This window comes from Ammospiza nelsoni, chromosome 14 (genome assembly GCF_027579445.1).
Source record: "Ammospiza nelsoni isolate bAmmNel1 chromosome 14, bAmmNel1.pri, whole genome shotgun sequence".
Taxonomy (NCBI): domain Eukaryota; kingdom Metazoa; phylum Chordata; class Aves; order Passeriformes; family Passerellidae; genus Ammospiza; species Ammospiza nelsoni.
Window position 1 is genome coordinate 11,738,364 of NC_080646.1, and position 24,045 is coordinate 11,762,408.

Below are 24,045 nucleotides of genomic sequence, written 5' to 3' on the forward strand. Positions count from 1 at the left end.
CTTTGAGCCTTCTTGCTGGTAAAACATTTCTGTCAGGGTAATTTTATGAATCATATCATGGCAGGACACAATATTCTTTGCTTCATCACTGCCAACTTTATATAATAAAGACAAGAATGCTAATGTTTAACAAACTCTCATGGGAGTGACCACTTCTGACATGTTAATGAAATGGTGCCTGTGCCACAGAGCTGCACATCAGACTGAACATGTGATCTGATTTGTGCTAGGGAAATATTCTCAGAGACAGGCCCCCCTGAAGAAAACCAAGCAGACAAGCAAAATTAGGTTTCACCACAGCAACAGAAATGCAAAAACCAAGTTTTAACTGGATAACTTAAGCAGGTCTATTTTTGTTTTTACATAAATCAATGCCAGAAAAAGACCACACACAGTCTTACCCATACAGAAAAAGATAATAGAGTTTTTTATGCTGTGGGACTCTACAAAAGAGAGAAACACTTTTCCAATATTTAGAAACCATCAATGTCATTTATGAGCTACTTGCAAGTACAGGGAAACCTCAAGATCCTGCCATCCATTACACAAATTTACTCTTTTGGGTCCTTACAGAATGAGGAGGATTTGGGAATATTTAGCAGAAAGTAATAAAATCCAAAAGATTTAGTCCATATCTAAGAAAACATCCTGCCTCAAGCTGCCATGTTGCACTTCCTCCAGTTTCCTACCTGTTTGTTTCAGTAAAAATACCTGAAAATACTTGGGATGAGGTGGTAGAAGCTGACAAACAGTTGAAATAAGGATCAAATACAATCCCTTTGCTGCTGACTCCCACTCCCATGTCCAGGACTCACAGGGCACACAGCCGTGGAACAGTGAGGCCCCCTGGTACTTACAGTTTTGGGCCAGTCCCTGCCAGTCCAGCATGGCCAGTACAGACTGACTGGCCTCTGGGTGCCTCTTGAGCCAACTCCTTCATGCAAACTCTTTATGTGCTCTCTTCCTCCTAACCTGCTTCTCTGCACCTTATCTCCCTTCCTGGAAAACAGGTTCATCTGTGATGTTTCACTGTTCACATGCAAAAAGAAACAATTAAAATAGTTCTTAATATACAGAAACACTGCTACATGTGATGGAAAAGAACATTTAACATGTATCAAACTTTTTTTAAAATAAAACTGAATTTTATTAAACTGCAAGAAATGCAAATATGGTGAGAGATTCAGATCAGTATTTGTTGGGCAATCCAAAAATGACTGACACAGGTACAATTCCCTGCACACTCCTTTAAGTGATGATACCATAAAGCAATTAGAATCAGAATACTGACACCTTAACATACACTATTCATACAGTGAGAAAGGTTACAGAGAACATTAATTAACAACAGAAGGCATTGTTGTCTTTGCAGTTCTTTAAACACCAGGACACTGAACATCTCCTTGCTGAAATGGTTTAAATGCATAGGCCACAAACAGATATTTGTATCAGAGTTCCTATAATCACAGAAGTCCAATTGCATAACACAAGTCTGATTTACCAGCAGGGCAATCATCTGCTGGAAATTATTCCACTATAAATCAGTTTTCATTTATATAAACTGTCTTGAAGTGCCAAGTAAACATTTAAGTATGCAGAACATTAAATATATTTACAGGTTCAGTGCACTTTAAATTCCTCAGTAAGAGGGTACTGAAACAACAATAAAAAAGGAATTTGCTTGGATGATTATACTTGTGATAACACAAGTAGCTCGACTTAAAAGAAAAATTGCTATCAGCACATTAACATTCTTACAACAATTTCATGAATGTTTACCAAAACATCAAAGAATACTTTGTTTTCCTTTACAGCCAGTGCTTCTCAGGTGAGAATCAGTAATGCTGACACGTGAGAGGTTCTTTGTTACTATTAAACACACAAAGTACAGAACTCTACCACAGAATCCCTTTGCACCATGTCTGAACTGTGTGTACAATCTTGGATGCCTAAATAGAAAACATGACCAGCTATAAATAATACTAACCAGCACTATTTTTCATTTAGCATCTAAATAAATTCAGATTGCTGGATTTTCAAGATTGTGAGGTTACTTCAGGAACAGGAGACAATCTGCTCAGACACATTTTCCACATTTGCTGCTGTGATTTAATCCCCCATGCCCTGCTGCAGTTCCCAGGCATGCACACACAGCACAGCCACATCCCTGCAAGTCAGACCTGTGATGAGTCATACCCAGGCTAGAAATAATTACAAGTAAAAATAAATGGAAGCTTTCCCCTTGTGAATTTTCATGCACAGGGATTTTGGCCAGATCAAATTTATAGGGTGGACTGGAAAGCAGTGAACATGTTCACTAAACAAAAATCAAGGAGTCAACATGTCCACAGCCAAGTGCCCCCAGCTCAGTCATCTCAGAGCTGATCCATGAGGAATTAGACATGCACAGATACTCAGTGGCTGTCACAAACCCCTGTGGAAAGGCAATGAGACTGAAATCTGGGGCAGGAAGAACTGCAGACAGGAACTAACCTGAAGGGCTTTAGCTAATCCCCCACAAGGTGCTTCCAAACAATTTCACATGCCTGACTCCTATCAAAAACCTATTTAGATGTTATCCCTTCCATGGTAAACATCAAAGATCATGGGAAGTGTTTTCCTCCCTAGAATCTTTTAACTGTTTTAAAACCATGCATTTGCTGCTACATAAGCTATTTTATATAACCACCAATATGGGTCTTGTTGCCAGCAGTGCTTAAAAATAGCTTTAGAAAAATTATCAAAATAAAATTAAATAACTGATCAAGTCTGACCTCATAATGGAAATATGTTTTCTTCAAAATCATATTTAAGTAGTTGCCATGAAGAATAAGTGTTGGCATCTATAAAAGCTGTGTAATAAAAATAAATACTTTCAGTCATTTACAACAAAATTAATATACATTTCACTTACACAGGTAACAATACTTTAATGTACTGTACAGTCCTGAGCATGTTTTTGCAGGGGTAATTTAGGTCACCATTATTCCCCCACAAGTCCACTTGGACATTGCCAGCTGGAAGAAAACTTTTAATACTTGAAGAAGCAGTATCTTAGTTTAGCTTTGGTAATTATCTGTGCAACTGTATAAATCTTTGACTTGCTTTCACACACCAAATGGATTAAGGCAGGCACTATTGTTCTCAGGATTCCTCCATCACCTTCTGACACTGATAGAGCAATCCATCTGGAAGAGCAGCACAAGGGGACCTGAACCACAGGGCCAGCATCCCTGAGTGGGTACGGCAGTGCAGCAGGCAGGGCACAGATGGGAGGAGCTGGCAGGCCAGGATTCCCTCATTGCCTGAGAGAGGTAAGGAAGAAGGCAGTAACAGTTAGCAAGCAACAACTGCTGTAGCAGACTTCACAGAAAATGCATTTGCCACACTCCATGTCTGCTGTTTACCTCTAACTCATGGAACACATCACCACAAATCATGCCAAAATGCCAGCTTCAGATTTGTCATACAGCTTCATTCCCTCTTTGCCCTACCCAAAACTCTTCACGGTGCAAGTTTTCTCCTTTGTAAAATCAACTGTTTGCTGAACACTTGTACCTTTACATCACCCTCCCACAGACCCCTGAGTGAGGCAAACAAAGTCCATGGGACACCAGTCCCTTGCTCACCATGCTCCCAAACATTCCCTCCCTTAACCTGCAAGATTCTCTCTTCCATGCACTTGTCTTCCTGGGACAAATTATCCTGTGAGCACCCCCACAGTGTACTTTCACTCACCTATAACATCAACTCTGTGGAGTTTCAGCTTCTGTTGCAGTGTGTCCAGGGCTGCTGAAAGGGAATCTTGGCAAGATGACATTTTTATGTTCTGTTTCACATCATTAGAAAGGGACAACCACAGCTTCCCAAAGTCTTCTGTAGTCATTTCCATTGGCCTAAAAGGAAGTTCACCACATTTCTTAGCCAAACAATATTTATAAATCAGAGTATCTTTGGGCTCAAAAAAACCCCTGTACATGGAAGCAGCTGGACAATAGAGCACAAAGTAATTAAATATGTATTGAACTAATCAAACCCCTCCTCTTTACAACTTCACGTTTTAAAAACGTTTCTATGCCATGCTTTAGATTTCTAAATTTTAAAAAAAATTCATTTCCAAATTTCACTTCAAAAGAAATGTCTGGTGGACAAAGGACACTTGTTTTTTCCTACTCCTAAAATAAATGCAGCATTCAAAAATGAAAAGAGTGAGCTTTCTTCCTCCTCTGCAAAAGTTTCAACCTTTTCATATAGTGTTCTGGTTTCTGCACTCAAACCACTTGTTTCCTCTTGAAATGGTTACATTCTGCCATATTTTAAAGCATCATGTCCTTCTGTTCTTTGTTCTGCTAACCTCCTCAAAAACAGTTCCAGTCAATATTCTCCCTGCATTTGTATTACTTGCTGGAACTTTACCCCTTTATTGCAAGTGTAAAATAACCCTTTATTATCTTTATCAGCCATTTCAGATTTGAATTAGCTGCTCAAGGTGAAGACTTGTATTTTCATAGTCAATACCCAAATCATCCTGCCCTTGTCTAACACTGAGCTGTATACAAATGTTTTTAAAAACTGCAGTTTATTTTATTTACCTGATGAAGTCCATCAATGATAAAGCTACTGAAAATTCAAGGCAAGTTTCCATCTCTGACTGGTAGCTAACAGAAGCAGGAAGAATTGCCTGTGTACAGACTTTGTTCATCCTCACACATTTCTGGCAATGTTCCACACTTTGAGCTTCAATTACAGGAAAATGGGACGTGGCACTCTCCAAAATCTATATAATGTCATAAAAGGAATAAAGAATGTAAGTCTTGCTGTCAAGTTGTGCAAGTGATTCAGATACAGCTATAAAACTGTGTAAGTGGCTCTTATTTCTGCTGATTTTTCTTGGAGTATTTGACAAGTGAACAGAGCCACCATATCTCAGCCCTCATGAAGGATAAATCAATCACTAACACCCACAAACATCCTATGGGATACACAGCACCAGTGAAATTGATCTCTGACAATTGGCTTGTCCCAGCCCTAAAGAACTGCAACCAGGAATCTGAATTCTGCAGCTCAGTCCCAACATCAACTAATATACAAGCAAGCAGCATCACATCAAGCCATATACTGAAACAAGAAGTTGAGAAAACACCCCTAATAAAAAGGAGGATTTCTAGATTACTCAGCAGGCCCTGGCTCTCCAAACAAACTGGTAACAGAAATTCTATCCATGGTGGTGGTCTGGGTGGGAATTTAGGTGAATTATTAGAAAAATCTAGACAAGAGATGCTCACTCTCCATCAATGCCAAGACAAGTTTGATTCAAGTCAGAAATGGAAAGGGACTCCATAACCAATTAGCAGTTCCTTGATTAAGTCAATTCTAAAAGCACCAATCCACCTAATTATTTTTATCCAGTTATCACTTGCGGAGTTGCTTAATAATTCTGTGCTTCTTTTAAGCAAAATCTGTGGATAGATCAATCAATTGGCAATTCCTAAATATCCTTCCAAATATTTAAATGAAATTTTATTTATGACTATAACATGCCTTTACCAATCATATTTAAATCTCTAATGTAACCAATGTAAAAAAATTAACTGCTCAACTCCTCTGCACCCTCAACTAAATGCATGAGAGTGAACTATGACTGATGTCTTTGGAAAAAGCACTGAAAAAAGCTTACACAAATTGGTGTCAGGAAAGCATCATGTTTGCCTATCATGTAAATACAAATGAATGCACAATAGCCAAACCCAGACAAAAGAAAGCTACACAGTGAGGTGAACTCAAGTCATATCACTCCAAGCAGGACCAGTGAGGTTTGCATTTGGGGCTTTTTTCGCATTCAGAATGAAAAAATCACAAATATTCATTACACAGAGGCAAATAAAATCAAGGTGAACTGAAAAAGTGAGAGGCTAACTTTTATAGCCAGTGACAGTTTAAGTTTATAGTGAGATTTCTCTCAACTCCTTTTAAAGCTATGTGTAACAGGTGCACCACAGGTTTTAAAGGAAATACTTTGGAAAAAGGCATGGCTACCACATTAAACCAAATATTGCATTGGTAAATGTAAGCAAAAAGCAAGAAGTTCCAAGTGAATTTAAAACACAATGGAAACAAAGTTTCTTACCTGGAAGTGTTCTGTTTCTTCAAACACTAAGTTCACAGCATGAAGAGCAGAAGTGGTTTTATTTGAAACAAAAACAATGAGCAACAGAGAGTCATCTGTCCACACCTTACATAAATGCAGAGCTAAGGCATCACTCTGACAAAGTCCCACCACTTCAGAGTGAGGAAGCTCTTCAAGTTCTTCTGGTAAGGAAGGGACCAATGGTGTCTCATTGGCACTTTCACATTGAGCACTTGAAGAAGGCTGAAAAATTTCAATATTGCCATCAGCAAACAAAGATGACTGTGACAGCCTGTTAGCTGAAATTCTGTCATCCAGCACAGATTTTCTGAGGGACTGAGGTGTTTCAAATGCCAAATTGTCTTCTACAGTATCTGAAGAAGAAGGGGAGGCTTTTCTTAACCTTGTGTGCAGACTTCCCTCAGAGTCTTCCACATTAACAGGTACTGTATCAAGTAAGGGATCAAAATCTGAAGCAGCACTAGCTTGGAAGTCTGATGCCTCCTCACTCAACTGCTGAGTTTCAGTTATCTTTGATTTCCTTTTGAACTTCTGAGTAGCTGTGTCTGCTTTGCCCATCTGAAAAGGAAAGAGAAAAAAAAATGGGTGGAAAAGTTCCTAGCAACCAACTGTGTTACTGTTAATACCATGCAGTGAGGAGGGGAGGAAGGAACAAGGAATCAAAACAGATGACAAATACAAAGAGATTCCAAACATTTTAACGGATCCAAGGGGCTTGCTGTATCTCTTACAGAGGACTAAATTAGCTTATAATGAAAGAATGACTCAAGATTCTCTTAACTAACTAAAAACTCTTATTAATAAAAGACTAAGCAAAGGTAGTATCTGGTTAACCAGTGCTAAGTTCCAAAATTTGAGCTGGCTAATATGCGTACTACCATACATAAATTTAAAATGGTCTTGACATAGGCTTTCAAATTCTAGCCTCACATCCAAGTGAATGGTGACAGCTCTACAAGGCTGGGTCAAGGAACAGTTGTTCAGGAAAACTACCACTACAGCTTGGAGCACAACATGTAAACAGAGGAAAGTTCCAGTTACCAAATCAGACCTGCCTCAGAGGTTGCTTCATCAAGCTGTTTCAGGTTTCAATAAAATATCACACTGCAAAAGCCATTCTCAATAGTTTTGCAATGACTTGGGGAGATGGGGTTGTCTTATCACTAATTTGATCTCCATTTGCATACAAGTATCTAAAATTTTCAATAAGACCATATGTAAATTTTAAAGTGTTAAATCTCAAAAGAATCACTCACCAGGCTGACACCAGCACTTGATCCCAGCCCAATGAACAAAGTTGATGCTAACTGCTGCTTCTCTTTGTCCTCCTCAGACAGGCTGGCACCTTGCTCAGGCTGCAGTGCAGGAGCTTCCCCCACCTGCCCTGCTAATAAGCTGCCACAAGGCACTGGTTGTGGCTCATTTTCTTTCCCTGTTTTGTTTTCTTTCTTTGGAAGGTAACCTTCTTTCCCCCACAGCTTGCGTACTCCCTCAAGTTTCAGAGTATTTGTCCTAAAAAGGCAAACAAAACAAAGCAGGATCAGCCACAGGAACATGTTCATAAAAACATGCCAACACTCAAACACCATTCACTACTTTGGTGCTTTGATAGACAAGTGTGAGGAGTAAAATATAAAGACTCTGGAAAGGTTTTCTGCATACCAGTTTAGCTGAGTATAAATGAAGTTATTAATTTGTATGAAACTATGCATATGGAAATGATGTGTAGTGCACTAATAAAAGGAGCATCCTACACTGCAAACCTTAGCCTCACTTTTATCTCTAGAAAAAGAAATACAGCAGAAAAAATAGCAAACAATGTAATAATCAGGCAATCCTGCCCCAATTTTACTGCATTACCCATCACTCAACTGCAGTCTGTGAAGAAAGTGGCAGAAGAGTCTGAAACATCAGCTGTTTTCCTACGTATTACGCAGATGCCAACAACTGATTTTCTTATGTGATAAGTTTCCAAGTTCAACTGCACTCTTTCTAGTTCCATGCAATAAAGCAACAAGGACCCATGACAATGACAAGAACAGAAGCTTAAATGTACTTCACTTCAAACACAAATTAACTCACTCTTTGTGCCCCGTCTCAGCACTATTCCCAGATATATCAGAGCCAAAAGATAAACCAGTGGGGGACTGTCTGCCAGTGACACCAGATGAGGACACACTTGAAGCAAAGGACAATCCATAAGGTTCAAAATTCAGAGCTGCAAGACAGACAATTTTAAAATTACTAAGAGGCATAAAAAAGTAAGAATTAGGTCTATTTTCTGAAAATATATATCCCTGTACTGCTGGACTTCTCAGGCTTTCATTTTAATAATCCCACAAATTTCAAATCCTCTAGAACAGCAAGGATTACAGTAAGACTTTCTCACCTACAGAACAACAATCTATATACATCAGCTAGACAAAGGGGGAACTAAAATCTAAGTTGAACTTAGCTCTTGTCTACAGACAAGAGCTGCATTGAGATGCTATTATTTTAAGAAGATAAATTAACTGTACACTTTAACTGTTAATACTTCTCAGGTAATTTAACAGTATTAAATAAATGCAGTGAACTGTCACCTTTTTCCTGAGAAAGTTTCTCCTCTTGTCTCTGGTGATGAGGTTTATATGGTGCTGCACCATGAGCAAGTCCCTCAGCCACAAACCCATCCAGAAAAGATAAGGAAGCATCTACCTACACAGAATTTAAAGGAATGAAAAGACAATGAAAGCATTTGCTCTATGTGAGGCAGATGTCACCAGATAGGTATATGGTGTCTTATCAGCAAATCAGGATCTTCAAGTCACATGTCACATACCTACCAGTTAAGATGCTATATAGACAGAATCTTTTCCATCATTTACTGTGGAAATTTCATGGTCAAAATCAGTGGATTTTAAATAGGAAGCAAACTCTTTGAATTCAAAAGCAGTACTGTATCACTAAAGCAGGCCTACCTCATCTTTGAAAAAAACAAAAGGCAACTAAAAATAAACCAGTGTATGAAATGATAATTTTGCTAAAAGCTACTCCAGCTTACTTAACTAAAACACCATGGCTCTTTATCTTTCAGTATAGAACACTTTGATTCATCCCATATGCCTGAAGAAGTTTCTGAAAACTCACTTTAAGCAGACTTGCATCCAGTGAGAACTGCAAATATCATTCATTTTGGAAACACCTTTTCACCAAAATATTCATCCCCATGGATGGTTCATGAAAAAGAACCTGGAATGTGTCTTACCACCAGGTCACTGCAACTAGCATCAAATGGAAGCAAGGTCTTCATCAGTGCTTTGTCTTCACACAGATGCTTCAGTTCAAAGGCATATTGCCTCAGGCATGTATCCAGAGAGCTGCTGAGTTCTTGGATTATTTCATCCACTGTTTTTGAGCACAAAGTGTGTGATGCTATCTTGGTGACTGCAGCCATTATCCACGCTTTAGTTTCAGAAGTAACAAAAGTCTTCTTCAGCAGGCTGTGCAGCTTTGTCAAAATAACTTCTGGATCAACATCTGTAACAAGACTGAAATATTCTCCCAACACCTATTCACAAAGAACAGACAAATATGCATTTAGAGCAGTGCTCTCAGTTTTGAGATTGGAATATGGTATTAAAAATAACACAATAAATCCACTTCACATTCAAGAAACTATTGTTTAAACATGTTCCAAGTTATTTCTTTACCATGTTGTGTTTTATATGTCAAAGGGTTGAAGTGACCTTTGTGTTCACCTCAACAGACTCCAACATCTGGCTTTTTAAAAATCAAAAAATTGTCTTGAAAAGAAAGCTAAACATAACCAGGCCTTGACAAATCACCACCTCCTCAAACTGAAGCCTCTCCCTTGGGTGGGAGCTCAAGCTTCCCCAGTATCAGACAACACCAGCACAGCACCTGGCCAGCCATTTGCAGGGCTACAAGAGCATTTCACAACCACATCTGGCTAATTTGGATGGAGACAGAAAGGCTCCATGGTGTGCAGTCAGATTCAGGTGGCTGCTAAGCCATCCCTGCATAAAAGGGAGCAAATCAGCTTTTCCACAAACCACAAATTAATAGTCCTCATCCACCAAAGAGGTCACTAAAATAGATTTCAGCATGTTAGCTTGACTTCAAGTAAAAGTGACTGAAAATTAAAGTTTAATAAATATTTATTAAAAACATTATCACCTTTGAAAGTTTCCTCAAATTTGTGTTTGGAATTCTGACCTGTGTCTAACTTACCCAGCTCATAACTTGAAGGAATTTCTGTGGATACAATTTATCTTCCTCCTCAAGTAATGCCAAGTAAGACTGTACTGCATACACCCGGAGCTGATGATCTTCTTTTTCATCATCAAATCCTAGAAAACAGCACAGTTTCTGTGAAACACAAATAACATATCCTACCAAATATTTCAAAGTACATTTTAAGAAAAGAAAACAAACCCAGATTATTAAGGAACATGTCTAATTCTTTAGAGCATGTAGGGTGTTACCTTCAGCCAACAGCCTCAGGAAGTTGTTTGGGATATCAGAATGTATAACATCACCTCCAACTGAGAACACAGCATTCATTGTCTGGATGAACCACTCATTGTTAGGGGCATATGTGTCCAGATGTTAAGGAATGAAATGCTAAGGCATAACTTTTTCTCTCTATTTTAGTATATTTCCACAGGAACGCCCATTGTGATCTTCCCAGTAAGTTGGAGATCTGATGGGCAAATATCAGCTCCATCTAACTAAAGAGGAAATATTCCTGGATCTTTTAGGAAGTGTTTCCTGTAAATGTCATGAAAACTGGTGACCAGCTAGAAAAGCCTGAAGTTACTCTGTTGAAAAAGTTGAGTTCATGCAGGCCTCACACACATTAGGAACAATATGTTCACATTTGTCCTACTCTATTTTAAGTTCACATTTGTCCTGTGCTAGGCTTCCAATCTTTTGTTTATCCAGCATCACTTGATCAATGATAAGAAACAGTCTTTTTCAGCAGTGCTGTTGATTTACCAACTTTACAAAAACATTTTGAAGCACTCCACATAAATCCTTGCTGTTTTTTTTTTAATATATTTAACTTTTGATCAGCTTTTGCTAACTTTGAATGCTGGCTTTTGCCTTGTGTCAGGCAAGTCCTGAAAACACACTGTTAATAAACGGAAATTTTAAACAGCACAGAAATTTCAGAGTTATTGCATTTGTTTTTGCATACTGCAGGACAACAGCTTTTTTTAGTACAGTACTCTATGCCAGGCACTGCACAAACAGGATGATAAGGCAGCTCTCTGTTATTAAAAGTTTACAACTCAAGATATCAGACAAAATCACACACAGAAATCAGGCAGTGGCAGATCTAACAGTAATGCACATAATAAACCAAATCCCTAATCATTACTTTCATCTTTTATGGCATTTTTAAAAAAAATCTTTTCTTCATTTCTATCAAAGTGTGCTGTTCTTAAAATCCTTACACCAATGAAGAGTTCTATCAGGGAAGATCAGTCCCACAATTACAGAACAGCACTTCAAGTAGCACTGAGACATCTCTCTCTATGCTGTGGTATAAGGCTTCAAAGTTTGAATTTAAAACACAAGGTTTTAACGTTAAACTCCAAAGCCAAAATTTGTGTGCAATTAGTTTCTCTCAGTGAAACACAAGAAACACTGTAGTCATTATTGTATGTGCTTTCTTTTGCATTTGAAAGGATGGGAAGCACAGCTCTAACACTTCCTACTTCACAAGATCAGGAAAGATGCTTTGATAGGTATCAGTGCTACAGGTGCCTCAGCTCTGACTTCAAAGTTTCAGAAAAATAAAAGGATATTTCTCAGCTAGTTCAGAAAAATAAAAGGATATTTCTCAGCTAGTTCTGCTATTTTGCCAACTAAGCTGATGATGGCATATTCTTCTTGGCTTTCTTTTAAGTAATCAAGCATCTTCTGGACTATGACAATTACATTCTGCCCATTTGTAATCCTGTAGAGAAGCTCTAAAGTCTGAAAGAGAAAGCACAAAGAAATAATTGGTTCTGAGGACTCAAAAAAAGAAGCAGCTTTAGTACACCAAATTGAGCAACTATTCTTAAATGAGATACACTGCTTCTCTAGACAGCTTTCACATTAACTGTGTTTTTAACTGTTCTCTCACAATTATGGAAACATAACATTTTTACATTGCTCATTTTACAAAACTTATCCCCCACCTTAACAATTACCTAAATTTTTGACATTTAGAAATGCAACTGACCTCCCTTTTAATAATGGGATCTGGATGGTCCAGACATTCAATGATTGTCATCTGGTGCTGAAGTGCCAGGTTTGGATCCTGCTGGATAACATAGGTCAGAGCCTTTAACCCTGGAATGAAAGTGATTGCAAGTGATGTAAGGCAATGCTACGACTATGGCCAAATTAAAGACAGCATAATGAAATCAGGCATCCTTACCTAAGTATTTCAAATTAATTTTGGGTGACAAAACAAATTTTCCAATGCACTTGGCAGCCTTTTCAAGTAATTCTGATTTGGGATGAATGGTGTAAATTGTTTGGACACATTCAAACAGGATGGCTGCAGGAGGAGAAGACACATAATTAATGTGTATTGAATACTTCTATAATCCAAAATTTTTAACAAACAAATGAGCTCAGTGTTCCTCAAGGACTGGCAGTGCTATCCCACTCCCACTGAATCTAAGCAGGGAGTACCATTTGACATAAGGAAAAGCAGGTAAAAGTCTATCTCCTTTAGTACATACATGTTTTAATTAGCCCCTGCAAACAACTTTCTGTCCTTAAAGTTCTTCCAACCTTGAAGTCTCCTACAGCTGCTCAAGGCACTGGACTGGGACAGTCTTCAGAAAGCCAACAAGCAACTATAAAGGATTTGAGACAAATTATTTTTGGTAACTCATATAATTTCTTAGCTACTACCAACAGCCAAAATCATCCCAAGAACATTCTTGAAAGAAAAGAACCAATGAAAAATCAAAACAAACAAAACCAGAAAATAAAACCAACAGCTTTGTACAGTTGTTTGAGAAAAATCTAGAAATAAACTGAACAATACACAAAAACTAGTTACTCCTTCATGGCAACAATTTGGGCAAAGATACAGACCAAGTTAATATCCCAAGTTAATTAGAGCTTAAAATGATGTTGTTCTTGTAAGTCAGTGACTAACTGAACTGTCCAACAGACAGCCCCCTCTCCCTTAGCCATTACAGACTACATCTCAGAAAGACTAGCACACAACAAAACTGCCTGTAAGAAACCTGCCATAACCAATGACTCTATAAGAAAGAGCAATCACTCAGAATTACATTTTTCTTTTGTCTGGGATTATCAACTACAGTTGTATAAAATGCTTGCCATAGATAAACAAAAACTACTATGTCATTGTACAAATTATAATGAACTGCCCACTTTGCCCCTTTAAGTGCTCAAAACAAATTTAATGTTTAACTCTTGGGAAGTGCAAATAGTTTGTATTTAAAGTCAACATTTCTCCTAATAACTTGTATGCTCTTGCCTAAAAGAACAGAAGCAATCAGCTGAATACTCTAAACATCTGACAGATGCTCCCTCATTTATTATTTACTAAAAGAGAATACTTCCCCAAAGCCTCCCTTTTTATGCAAGTGAGGCTTACACAATGCTTTACAACATATGTATGATGTAGGTGTTAGACATCTACATCTTTGAGCCATGTTCCTTTTCTGTTTCACTCCTCACTATTGTTTCAACAAAGTGTCAATTTTCTTTCCATTCTATTAGCACAGGGACTTGAGCACATCTGCAGGGCTTTGTTTAACAATTAAAAAATGTGGTGGTAGGGTTTTTTAACTAGTAAAACAGCTTTTAAGCAGGGTTCCAGAGCATCAGAACTGGGATTTTGGGGAGGTATTCAGACCTGGGAAGGAGAAGACAAAGAAAATAGACGAATAAATTGCTCAACTTTTTAGTAGGAAAAAAGTTACCAGTGCAACTATTCCTTGTGCTTTGTAGTAGCAACAAAACCAGCTTTCTCTACGGAGAAGACAAAGAACTTCTACCAAAATGAACCTTCAGCTACATTTTAGAAATTTTCAATTGAGACACGTGCCAAAGACATCCTTCCACAGGCAGCACAGTCACTGAACTCTGGGGGTGTAATGTTTATTAACTGTGCCCAGAGGGGACACCCTACACAGCTGTAAAGAACTGACACTGTCCCTGCACACTATTACCTTTCTCAGGGCAGTAAAGATAAATCAAAACATTTCTACCACACAGAGATGTATCAGCAGGATTTTCTTTTATTGCTTATTTCAACTTAAGCAATGTCCACTAAAAGCTTCCATGAAGCAGCTGACTCTATAATTAAGGGCAGGGTCAATGCAAACACAGGATAAAGGCTTTTGAGCTAAACAGAATTCCCTGTATATAGATGTGTTTTACTTTAATGATAAAAAATTAATGTTGTACAGCAATGCATCACTTGTGCTACTATTTACTAGTTGGACACTTGAGAATACAATTAATGTTAAGACTATAATTAGATTTTTCAAAACTACTGTGTAAGTATTTTAGCATAATCTACTACTCATTTTCTATCTTTCCAAATATTGATAATTACATAAAATAACCTTACCCACCATATGTAATATTATGATTAATCTCTGCTCTTCTTAAAGATTCATCTAGAACATCATACATCAATTCACTTGTCCTATTTAAGAAAATATTTACAATTAATTGCACCACTAATAAGCAGGTAGTCTTATTTTGCCAAACAGTTCAGAGCTATTATTGAAACCTGTAACACATTATTCATATTCACAAATTTGCTATAACACAGAAGAGCTCTATAACATGATCCTAAATGGCATTTAACAGGATGCTTGAAGCTTTTAAAAGAAACATTTACCATATTATAAGAACAAAAACACTTCCCTTGCTGCTTGCATAAATAAACAGGTCAACAGAAAAAGGATCACGGACAACCAGGTCCTCACAAAATGGCAGCACTTTTTTAAAACAGTTTTACTCCAGCTCTTCACTGTTATTTGGTAACATTGTAATAGAAGTCTCAGTAAAATTACATTTTAATCATATTCCACAACAATAATTTAGACAGTCCAGAAGCTAAGAAACTACTTCTGCAGAAATTAATTCTTGGTTAAAAACAAATGTGCAAGAATTTTGACACTGAAAGCCTCTTACAGCCTATGAGGTGCAGGCTATTACTTTATCTCAAATTATTACTTACAGAGAAAAATCTGGTTACCTTGGATCATCTTTTCCCAACAGCCCCAAAATTCTTAAAAGCTGAATTTGTAACCATGGTGCTGGCACACTGTGGTAGTTGAAATCAGCAGAGAGTTTTCCTCCCACCACCTGCTTCAGGATGGTCACAAAACTCCCAGTCAAGTCCTTGTATCCAGATGAGTTTTCCTACATAATGGAAATTAAATTCAACTCAAATATTTCAATACAACAACTCAAAAGTAAAAATCATCCACAACTTGAGTAAGATCAAAATACCTGCACTGATGGCATCATTTCTTGAAATCAGACTTCTGCTCTCAACCCTCAGCACCCATATGCTCTTCCCTTTAAGCCTATGCTCTTTTCTCACACATTTGCACAGGGAGCAGGTGTGACACATTTACAAGGAAATTTCCCCTTAACCCACTGTAGGACTTAGATCCCCTAGCTAAGGACCCAGCAATGCTGAGCATTCAGACCCTGAAGAAGTGGATTTGCCCAGTTAAATGGAGGATTGGCAGAAACAAATGTAACACATGACTACATAAATTAACTTTTCTAACTGCTACAAGTGATTTTTTTCTGCAACATCTTTGTAGAGCACACTGTGTATTTAAAATAAAAAACACAAAAATATCTCCCAAATTCAGTTGTGCTTCTATTTCTTTGCCTACCTTAATCATTTGCAGATAAATATGCAAAGAAGCAGCCATGACTCCAGCATCCCTGTCACACAAAGCCTTCCTGAACTTATCATGGATGTGCTGAACTTGATTAGGAGCAATGAGATAGAATTTGTATAAAGCTTGAACAGCTTTTCTTCGGATAATTTCCCTGAAATGAGATTTACATTTAACAAAACTTTAAGTACCTGACTTTACAAAAAAACTTGCCAGACCCCAGATCATGATTTGTAGAGATGAGAACCCCTGTTTTACATGTTGGCAACAAATGACTTTGCAAATACCACCTAAGCAAGGAAGTGACAAAGCCAGCTTTAAAGCCTAGTAAGGATGGATGTCAGATTAATGATTTAAAACAATGTCCACCAAATAAACAATGAAATAGGCCATGACTCATCGGCTGTGGTCATACATGCAGCTCCAAAAAATACATGTCTAGAAATTACTGAATTAATTCATTCTGCAATTCCCTCTCAAATCAATAATTACATTATTTTCCTCCCTTTATGGGATATAGTAAACTATAATTCAAACAAATTAAGGGTAACCACAGATACACTTTTATTAGTTTCTCTAAAGAGCTTTATGAAAAAAGTGTCAGTGAAGTTCAAGGATCTGGATGTGTTTCCCCACCTACCCAACAAACACTTCTTCATGCATATTGGTTAAAAGGACTCCAGCAAATAAATTCAATTACATTTACCTATCCACACTGGCCATGAAAAAATTTGCTATCCATTCAATACTCAGTCAAGCTGTAAATAAATGAGACAAGAATCCAAGAGAAAACACAAGGCGAGCATTTATTTCTAAAGGTGATGACTCAAAAAGACCAGCTGAGAGAAGAAACACTATACTAAAACTACTTACAAAATTAAGTTATTCAGCTGTACAAGGCCATTTGAAATTCTGTAATGAACACCTACTTAGAATGCTGAAGCTTGTCTTCTATTAGGGGCAGGACAGCTGGAATCATCTCCCGTGGAAAGATCTGGCTGACAACAGTTAATGCCATGCACACCTCCACCAGGTTAGTGCTCTGCAAGTCCTGTGACATAAAACACAGTCAATTTTTCATTAGACTTTTAAATTCTGCACAGACATGCCTCAAATCTTTCACAAGAAGGCTGGAACTACCCCCCTAGAGAGGCCACCCACAGCCATTTATAAAGTAAAGTTTATGGCATATCTCCTCTCAAAGAACTTTTAAAATATAGCTTCAAGAGCAAGAACATCAAGATCAAATTAAAAAGGCAGGGAAAGCTATTTCAGCCTGTCTTTGCTTGTGACAAAGTAATTGATTAATCAAATTAATCAATTTATGTGTGACAAAATGGGAAAAATGGGTCCAAGTTTTTCACCCCACAGCCCCTCCCACCAAGCTACAGCCAAAGCTCTCTGTTCAACTAGGTGTTCTTTCCCACTGGCTCATCTGGCACATGGCCTCTCCTGTGCCTGTAAGATTTTCCTTTTTCTTTGTTTTACAAAACCCCACTATACCTTCACAACTGTGTTCACAAGTAGAAGCAGCAGTTCGTGATTTTCATGTAGAAATAGAGAAACTGCCAAGTAACCTAAAAGAAAACAGACTTGATTACTATTTTCAAGCAATAAGCAACTTTATGACAGAAACTTTAAGACTGTTTGTAACACAAGAAGAGTTAACTTAAACAGTTACAAAAACCCAACAAAAAAATCCCCGCTCGATAACAGTTGCTCCTATTTTAAATATCTGTCTGACAGAACCATCCTTACCTAATTTTGCACTACTACTTGGAAAAGATACCAGATCCTGACAGAAATTCATTTTCTGCTTGATGTGCTTAACAAATATTCTCTTAAATTATTTATTTACTGGTGTCACAATTCAAAACAATGAAGGAACTGATGATTCAAAATAAATTCATTTCCCTGCCATCGGTGCTGCAAGCACACACAGAGCACCTCACAAGCCAAGGATTTCGATAATTCCAAAAAGTAACAGACCACGAAACAAGACCAAGAAAATGAGGAACATTTTAAGTAGGTTGTATTTGACATGAATTACGTATCCTGAAAAACTTTAAAACTGGGGGTTTGAGAACATTATAAAGGCTACAGCTCCATGCACATACCAACTCTCTTCTCCAGAAGGTTCCCTTGCTGGGCAAGTTTGATTGCGTGGATGTATCCAAAGGAAGACTCGTAGCCCAGCATTTCACAATAGATGAGTCTCACCATGCATTCTTTCATCAGCCTCTGAAATACCAGAAACAACTTACTGAAAATTTTAAGTCCAACATGTTTTATGCTCTTCTTCACTGCTCTACTGAAACAGAGAACTTTATCTCACAGAAACAAGTGAATTTACGCATTTTCTAAAATCTCAGTATTCATAATTTTTTCTTTGCCATGAACTTCTTCTGCAAAGCAGTGTTAAATTTCTGCTAAAAAGGCAGAACTCCTCCTATTCTACCCCTAAAAAGGTTCTTATTTTGATTAGTATGCATGTGATCAACAGCAGATTAATTATGCCAACATAAAAAATATTAATTATGTGAAGCATTATGATTATCTGAAGCATTATGACTATTACTTTTTACCAATTACTACCCTGACGTAGGATGGTATCTTCACTAGATGCAAGATAAAATTTCATTTTCCCTTCAAAAATCCTCACTCATGGGATGGACGTATGTATTAACTAATTCAAAGCAGAATACATCATCTCCTGAAACTCAGACATGACAATAGCGTATACAACAAAGCACAGCTTCTTAAAAAGCACAAACTAATTGTAAGAACAATGTCAGCCTGCAAAGAGCATTATTTGATGGAAGCAGCTCATCACCTAGCTTTGCTGTCTGCAATACTTCAGAAACTACAGAATGATAGTAGGTTCATATCGTTACTGCTTATTTACATCCATCAAAATCAGTGTTCTCACTATTTTAACCATGCTGCAAAAAAATACGTATTGGTACTTTTTAATGCTGATGATTAAATATCTATAATGCAGATAACCTGCACATCCAGCTGTGATAAAGACTGAGAACACTCTATCCTTCACCTTCGGTGTTGCTGTTCCAAAGCCTGCAGCCACTAACAGAACTTACAAGTGTTGTGCTGGGGGCTGAAACTGTTGCTTTCAAACTGGTTAGTTCCTGCTGGATTAATTTTTCTTCTTCCTAGAAAAATTAAACTTGTTTTAACCTCGCATAGTTTTCACAGGCAAAACGTGAAAGAAGAACCAGAGGAGACAGGGTCACTCAGCGCTGCCCCACACTCAGGGGGCCGCTCGCCTCCAGCACCGCGGCCGTGCTCGCCCAGCCCGGGCCCAGAGCAGCAGAACGCGGCCACCCACACACACGGGGAGTTTATCGGGGTTTTATCGTGGCTGAGGGGAGACGCCGCGCCCGGGGCCCCCAGCCCAGCCCCGCGGCGGCTCCCCCGGGGCGGGAAGGGAGAGGAGCCCGGCCCCGCAGCCCGTACGTGCTTGGAGGTGAGCGCCGTGATGCTCCGGATGAGGCTGCCGAGCCGGGAGGAGGCCGATACCCTGCCGGGGCCGCCGGCACCGCCCGGGCCGGCACCCGGATCGTGCTGCCCCAGCAGCCCGGGCAGGGCGCTCAGCGTCCGCTCCACAACGTCGCTCATGCCGGACCCGCCGCCCCCGGAAGAGCCGGGCCCGGGCGGCCCCTTCCGGGGCGGTGCGGGGCGGGAGGCGGTGCCAGCCGGGAGAGGAGGGGCGGTGGGGCCGGGAGAGGAGGAGCCGCTCCCCGGGCCCCGCCCGCCGCCCGGCTGGGCCGGGAGGTGGAGCTGGAGCCCCGCGATCGGAGCGGGGCAGCCCCGGCGGCTGCGGCGGGCACGGAGCCTTTGCTTCCGGCGCTGCCCTGAGGGAGGAGGGGGCCCGAGCGCCGGTCTGCCCGCCGGGCTCCCGGCGTCAGCAGCGCGGAGCAAACACTTCAGCCGGTTCCAATGAGCGGCGTGTGGCAGCTTATCACAGGATCGGTTCGGTTCTGACCCCAGTTTATCACAGGATCGGTTCAGTTCAAACCTTGGCTTATCACAGGATCCGTTCAGTTCAAACCTTGGCTTATCACAGGATCGGTTCGGTTCTGACCTCGGCTTATCGCAGGATCTGTTCTGTTCTAACCCCAGTTTATCACAGAACCTGTTCGGTTCTGACTCCAGCTTATCGCAGGATCGGTTCGGTGAATAGAGACCACTGAGTCCACCAAACACCACCATGTCACCTAGAGCGTGGCACTGAGCGCTGCATCTAATTTTCCTTAAACCCTTCCAGAGATGGTGACTTCACCACCTCCCCGGACAGCACATTCCAATATCTGATCACCCTTTCTGTGAAGAAATTCGTCCAAATGTCCGAGCTAAACCTCCCAATTATGAAAAAAAATTATTCTTAAAGAGTGGGTGAGAACATCAGGAGGTCTGTAATGCTGAGAGGCTTCCAGAGGGCTGATCTGAGGTGATACCCATAACCCCGGTAGCATTTTGTCCTCTTGGGAAGGTTTTTACTAGGGAACTTGTATTTCAGTTCAAAGGTAGTTCTGGGGGTTCTTTTTCTAGAAAGGGTGGGGAAGAAACTGACACAATGTTTTCCAAGCTCTGTGTTTCCAATGAAAAGGTATCCCTCTCTCCTACATACATCTAGACAGAAAATCATGCTGAATTTCAAAGCTATAAATTATTATCGGAAAAAGAGAAAAGCCCAACAGGAACAAACTGGGATCACTATTTTTAAAGGTATTAAAAGCGGGCATTTCCTTGAAGCTAATATGAAAGATATGGACTGGTAGTTTTTAAAGTTCGCTTTACAAAATGAGTTGGTTAAGAATATTTCAGTTAAGAACTGCTCATGTAAAAACATCACATTACATTGCAGAAGCATGAAAAACTTGTAAGCTTTGCAGACCAAAAATGTACATTTAATGAGCATAGGAAATGCTGCTGGTAAAGTTGATGGAACTTGAATAAATGCTGAAAACACAATAGCTTTGACTTTTTTATTATTATTATTTTTCATGGTTCTAGAGTCTTAAATCCTTCTCTTTGCCTTAGGTGGTGTATAAATGCTGTGTGTAAAATGATTTGTAGAGCACAAACCCTCAGGCATGTGCAAGGTTAATTGTTGATGATTGCATTGAAATCAAGAGGACTATTCATAGTGCACACATATGTGCAAAATACATGACTTACATTCAGATGATTATAGATACACCTAATGCCTTGCATAAAGATCGCCAGTAATTGTTCCCACGCTTTTTTTCCTTTTAAGCACTGTGTTATTTAGTGTATAATTTGCATTATACGAGATGAAGTAGAGAAAGCAAATCCACAAAAGTAAGGAATGTCTACCATCTAGGCATAAACTTGGCAAGGTGGCTTGTTGTGCCTTCTTCCTGCTTTCATCTGCCTTCTTTTTTCATCAGTTAGAGGAAAAACTTTGAAGTGTGGTTATAAAACAACTGCAGATGTAACACTGAAAGGCTGCATTTCAGTTATTTCTCTTCGCTTCATAACAACTGCTCTCACCATATCAAGAAACACTCTAATTGCCATTCCTCTGAGTTCTCCTTGGCATCTGATAGGCAAGTGGTGTTCTTTCTGGCTCATTTCACATCGCTGGAAATTAAGAGTTCCAGAATAGAAAGTGGGTTGATTGTGTATGAGCCAAAATAGAACCCAAAATAGAAGAGCTTGTGCTCTTCACCATGTTGTCTCTGCACTGGGCAAGGAATGTGTAGTAGTAGATGATGTAAATGATGCCAAATGAAAGAGGTGTAATGGGAAACAAATACAGCACTCTTACCCAGGCATTGTTCTGTGGGGATTAAACCTACTTTGTCATAATTACTAGAGACTGTGTATTATCTGTTACATGTCTCACAGGCTCACCAGGGCACCACCAAGGATCAGGGGGACCAGTGTGCCAAAGCAGAGGGGGCAGTGCCAGTGAGCTCTGTGCCCACAGCTGCAGCACGTGGCTGGCAGTTCCCGTGAACAGGGAAAGGATTTGTGTCTGAAACTTTAGGGATGGCAGGCTTTGAATTCTCTTCTCTCTCCACCATCAGTCCCAGCCCTGTCCTGTCCTTCTCATCATTCCTTGTTAGAGAGGCTTGCCAAAACAGGAGATACTTTAGCACCAAGGAAATAAACCGTATGGATCTGGGAAATAATACAGAAAAGATTTCACAGAAACAGAAACACTTATCACATAAACAGAAGGATATCCTGCAAAACAAACACATTTGAACACAATTAGATGTATCATTATACCCCAAAAGTCATATGTGGATATATCATATAAACAGGCATGGGTTTGACCTGCACTTTCTTCATGCTGTTGTCTCTAATTAGAGCTCCTTTTCTGGTCTCACTGCTTGACAGGCACCTTCCTTTCAGCAAGTTAAAAATACTCACTGCTTCTGTATTGTTCAGTACTTTTGACTGAATGAGAAATGCGTAGAGTCTTAGCAATGGATGCACGTTTAGAAAACGGGGAGCGTTGTGAGAAATGTTTGAGTGGAATGGAAGCAAACATCAGGAAGGGTACCTGGAGACAAAGTCCACACTTTTGTTACATTGAGAACATTACACAGGCAATGAGCTGTTGAATTAATTCCAGACTGGGATGGAATATAAAACCACATTGAAATTAGAATTGATATTTTCATTTTTCTTTATCAGCACTATTCTGTAGTTTTGAGGTTCCTGTTGCTGTACATACCCATCTGCTGAAGATGGCAGGGGAGGAGGTTACTCTATGCTTCCTTGTGGAAGCTGCTTGTCTTCTGTGCTTCTAAAATGAGGGAAAGATCTGTTTATTATAATAGTTTTCCTTGTAGGTCACCAAGGAATGTGTAAATAAGACTGTTTTTTCTTACATGCAACTATGCTTAAAAGGTTTTTATCCAAAATATCCTGTAATTCCTAACTATGGCTCAGCTCCAAGAATTACCAAGACTGGTAAAAAGTGAGGATTCTGGGGCTATCAGTACATTTCTGGAATTTATTTTCATTGCTCTGGATGTGGAAGACTAATTTATAGAAGTGAATCTGATGTAAACTAGAGCATCATTTTACCTAAATTATATGCAAAGGCTTGACTATAACATAAAGTGGCTGCTAAGGGAAAAAAAAATTGCAGTTCTTTTTAGTCCTTGTGGTTAAATTAATGATCGTTCTTTTTTGTGTGTTCTTCACAGTTTATGCTATAGTACTGTGTACATATCCATTGATAAAGGAATGAACAGTTCAGCTTCGTTCCTGCTTTTCATTTGTGAAAGCACTGGTCCTTTTCATCTCTTCAAATAAGAGTTTTTAGCCTTTTTTAGCAGTCAGCAGGAACTGACAATTCTAATGTTTAAGTATTTCTGTCTGCTCCCTGAATGTGTGCATTTGTGACGATAGAATGATGAGCTCTTTTATGAAGAAAGAACATTGTGATTTATTTTGGAAGCAGCTTCTGCAGTTCTGAAAAGCGCTAGCGCTGCAATCCTTTGTTCTGCCGCGAACTGCTGAAAATGTCTTCCTCCGATCCCTGGGGATTTGTTGCTGTTCTGCGCCTACAAGGGCTAAATTTTAATATTAAAAACGCTCAGAAATAGCTTACATGCTTATTGTCATTTGTGCTTTTTTACATCCTAAATTTTAAAGAGCGGGATGTGCTATAATTAAACTCTCCACGTCCTCTCTTTGTCGTAAGAAGAGTCACTGCAGTGTAATTCAGCCCGTGGAGAGGCTTTCAGCAGATGACAGGCAGTGATTCACAGGCCGCCTGTGCGGGACCGGCTTTCCGCTCGCCGTCAGCCCGGCTGTGAACGCCGCCTCCCGGGCCCGGTGTGTGCCGCCAGGACCCGGTGGGTGCCGCCACGGCCCGGTGAGTGCCGCGAGGGCCGGAGGGTGCTGCCCGGGCCCGGCGGGTGCCGCCAGGGCAGGGCGGGTGCCGTCAGGGCCCGGTGCGTGTTGCCACGGCCC

The 24,045-nt window shown here is 39.6% G+C and overlaps 1 protein-coding gene across 1 annotated transcript; it reads right to left on the minus strand.

The window, feature by feature from the left end:
* Window positions 1-1,123: 1,123 nt before the first annotated feature.
* AP4E1 (adaptor related protein complex 4 subunit epsilon 1) lies at window positions 1,124-19,725 on the minus strand. The gene is made up of 21 exons (XM_059482482.1): window positions 19,540-19,725; window positions 19,164-19,235; window positions 18,183-18,306; window positions 17,569-17,642; window positions 16,995-17,116; window positions 16,060-16,219; window positions 15,405-15,571; window positions 14,773-14,846; window positions 12,585-12,707; window positions 12,387-12,496; window positions 11,993-12,136; window positions 10,636-10,744; window positions 10,382-10,500; window positions 9,396-9,698; window positions 8,731-8,845; window positions 8,231-8,366; window positions 7,405-7,660; window positions 6,128-6,706; window positions 4,593-4,777; window positions 3,739-3,896; window positions 1,124-3,305 (listed from the first exon to the last, which is right to left on the minus strand). The coding sequence occupies exons 1-21, from the start codon at window positions 19,699-19,701 to the stop codon at window positions 3,145-3,147; spliced, it is 3,453 nt and encodes a 1,150-aa protein (XP_059338465.1). The 5' UTR covers window positions 19,702-19,725; the 3' UTR covers window positions 1,124-3,144.
* Between the last annotated feature and the right edge of the window lie 4,320 nt (window positions 19,726-24,045).